This window comes from Pelophylax lessonae, assembly GCF_965119305.1.
Source record: "Pelophylax lessonae genome assembly, chromosome: 4".
NCBI lineage: Eukaryota > Metazoa > Chordata > Amphibia > Anura > Ranidae > Pelophylax > Pelophylax lessonae.
The window spans coordinates 645,072,848-645,074,527 of NC_138771.1; the positions used below are offsets into that span (position 1 = coordinate 645,072,848).

Genomic DNA, 1,680 nt, shown 5'->3' on the forward strand with positions numbered 1-1,680 from the left:
ATTGGCCTCTGGACCCCCTAGTCACTCCAATCACATTCCTAGCATTCTCCTGCCCCCTCAATTGGCTTTTACTGATGGTTCTGGTCCAATCACTGGATTTTAAAGCCCATTTCCTGTCCCATTGCATTTTGGTCGGTTCTGGTTGGCGAATTCCGAATGTTTTCAGCAAAAAGTTCGGAATTCGGCCGAATTTCGAACACCCAATGTTCTGGTCGAACCGATGGTCGACCCGAACTGTTCAATCATCCCTAGTGTGGATTGCATCAGCTTGCAATGAGAAGTCCAAGCATGCAAGGCCTTATAGTTGGAGGGGGCCATCCTGCTCAAAGCAATATTTATGCTATTGTACAACAGTATATATAGTGTATGGAGGTCATAAAGAAGTCTGACTGGTGAGATGGGTTTATTTTTATATTTACTCATCTTTTACCTTTGCATTTTTTTTAAAGAAATTTGAATAAAGTATGACTTTCTCAAAAGCTTTCTTAAAATCCTTGTTCCTGAATGTATAAATGATTGGATTAAGCAATGGAGTGATTACAGTATAAAAAAGAGAGAGGACCTTGCTCAGAATATCCGATTGTCCTTGGGTTGGAAACAAATACACAGCAGTTAGAGTTCCAAAAAAAATGCACACTACGGTCAAGTGAGAGCTGCAGGTTGTGAAGGCTTTTTGTCTTCCTGTGATTGATTTAATTGTAAGGATGGTTATAACAATATAGATATATGATATCACAATTATTATAAAAGGTACAATGACGCTCAAAAAAATTATTACATAAGTCTGAATACGAATCCATAAAGTATCAGAGCAGGAAAGCTCAAGTATGGGTTCGAAGTCACAGAAAAAGTGATGAATGATGTTTGGTCCACAGTAGTATAAACTGCACAAGGATATTGAATCAACTAACGTCATTTTAAAGCCCAGTAACCAAATGATAATCACTGATTTAATGCAAATTGATCGGTTTATTATAGAGTTGTAATGCAGAGGCTTGCAAATGGCCAAATGCCGGTCATAGGACATCACAGTCAGTAGAAAACACTCACAGAACTCAGGGAAGGCAAAGAATGAGAACTGGGTAATGCATTCAGAAAAAGACATGGTACATCCATCATGTAAGATGATATAAAGGAGGTTGGGAAGAATATTTGTAGACAGAATTATATCAAGCAATGATAGCTGGGTGATGAAGAGGTACATGGGAGACTGAAGTGTTTTACTCAGGTGAAATAAAACCACGATAAAAAGATTTCCAGAAATAGTAACACAATATATTAAAAACAGCATCATGAAAATTTGAATTTTTATGCATTCTAGATTTGAAAAGCCTTTTAGTACAATATAGGTTATGTTATTGTGATAGCCCATCTTGTAAGAGAATATGAAAATACATAAATTAGATTTAGAAGAAAAAACATCCCCCATGTTCAACTACTCACAATTCTGATGGAGGGCAAAACAAAAACAAAAAAATATAATCTGCCATTTATCCATAATCTACATAATTCTGTGTTATTGCCAAAATTGGTAACATTCATTTTACACAAAATTAATGGAAAAATTAAAAAAAAAACAGGCCCTCCTTCATATTTGGAGGACCCGCCCAGTGCTGGGCTGTTTCTTGTCCAGGGTCTTTTCTTTCAAAATATTTTATTAAGTTTTGGCAAACACAAGAT

General features: G+C 36.2%; 1 protein-coding gene across 1 annotated transcript; it reads right to left on the reverse strand.

The window, feature by feature from the left end:
* Positions 1-415: 415 nt before the first annotated feature.
* Positions 416-1,204, reverse strand: LOC309552981 (olfactory receptor 10A7-like; the record flags this gene model as incomplete). Its single annotated transcript, XM_082253887.1, has 1 exon — positions 416-1,204. The coding sequence occupies one exon, from the start codon at positions 1,202-1,204 to the stop codon at positions 416-418; it is 789 nt and encodes a 262-aa protein (XP_082110013.1).
* Between the last annotated feature and the right edge of the window lie 476 nt (positions 1,205-1,680).